Source organism: Pygoscelis adeliae, unplaced genomic scaffold (genome assembly GCF_000699105.1).
Source record: "Pygoscelis adeliae isolate BGI_AS28 unplaced genomic scaffold, ASM69910v1 Scaffold71, whole genome shotgun sequence".
In the NCBI taxonomy this organism is placed as follows: Eukaryota; Metazoa; Chordata; class Aves; order Sphenisciformes; family Spheniscidae; genus Pygoscelis; species Pygoscelis adeliae.
In genome coordinates this window covers 7,622,377-7,623,480 of record NW_008824356.1, presented here as the reverse complement: position 1 = coordinate 7,623,480, position 1,104 = coordinate 7,622,377, and the positions used below count along the sequence as shown (strand labels likewise).

Below are 1,104 nucleotides of genomic sequence, written 5' to 3'. Positions count from 1 at the left end.
GAGGAAAGGAGGGTTAATGGGGAGGGGAGCTAACGGCAGAAATATGAGGGGCTGGGAGGACCCCCCTCCCCCGGAGTCACAGCCATCGTCCCTGTTCCCTCTCTGCTGCTCCAGCTGCTCTGCAAAAAGGTTAGAAAGAAACAAGAGTGGGAACCCACCGTGTCCTCCTCGGAGGGAGACAGGGGAGCGGTAGATAGAGATAGGCACAGAGTGGTGCTTGCTGCCGTGGAAGTGATGCTCATACTGAGCCTGAGATACAGACGAGGAAGAGGAAGCAGAAGAAGCCACGTTAGAGGAACTCCACACAGGGCTGACGATACATCCCCAAAAGAGGGAGCACATCCACAGGGTCCAGGCGGGGCGGCGTCCCGGGCAAATGCTGGGGTCTATTCTCAGGTGCATGGTCAAGGCACAGGGCACCTACAGACGGGCAGTCTGAATTCCAGCCAGGGAGAGAGGATAAGGTTCATGATGCCAGGGGACCCATGCTAGCAGAAAGGAGAGTCGCTTCCGAGGCTCTAGGGTGTGCGTGTGTGTTCAAGAGCCAAAGAGACAGTATGTGTCTGTCCAAGACAGCGTGTGCTAGGAGGAATGGGGAGGGAAGGGGGAAGGTTAGTAACCATACACAGAAGAGTAAGACGCGCCGTTTCTCAGGGCTGGATCTACTGTGCCAGGAACCCCGCGGCCGTGCCGAGCCTCCAGGAGAGCGCAGGAAAGCCGCACATGTCAGCGCGAGGGTCCTGAAGCTTGCACTTGTCAGGTTCCTCCAGGATCACGGGGTCCTTGAGGACTTTTCCCTGCCTGCGATCCCTGTCTCTCACTAAGCTGAGAGGGACTACTGAAAACGAAAAAAAAAGAAAAAAGCCAGAGACCCCAGGTAAATTTTTGATTTTTTTTTTTTTATCCCAATTCCAGGGGGTTTCTGTTGCTTCTCCACTAGCAAGTGTTGCAATGCAGAACTGCTAGGCACACGCGCGCACACACACACAGAGATCTGGATTGTTATCCTCTTTCCACCGGATCCAGGCGACCGAGGGCTCAAGTCGATTAACCCTGCGCAGCCGGGCAGGGCAACGCCAAGTCTTCCCAGGCAGCAGGCAGGCA

At 55.8% G+C, this 1,104-nt stretch overlaps 1 protein-coding gene across 8 annotated transcripts in view; it reads right to left on the bottom strand.

Annotated features, from left to right (window-relative positions):
• The window catches only part of NRXN3 (neurexin 3), a 1,016,594-nt gene that overhangs the window by 387,791 nt on the left and 627,699 nt on the right, over positions 1-1,104 (bottom strand). For 7 of the 8 annotated variants that reach the window (XM_009319415.1, XM_009319416.1, XM_009319418.1 and 4 more), the window contains exon 1: positions 159-516. The exons of the other annotated variant lie outside the window; for it this stretch is intronic. In XM_009319415.1, coding sequence (XP_009317690.1) covers positions 159-402 — 244 coding nt within the window. In that variant the 5' untranslated portion in view covers positions 403-516. Of the gene's footprint in view, positions 1-158; positions 517-1,104 lie in introns of those variants that run through there. 8 annotated transcript variants of the gene reach the window in all.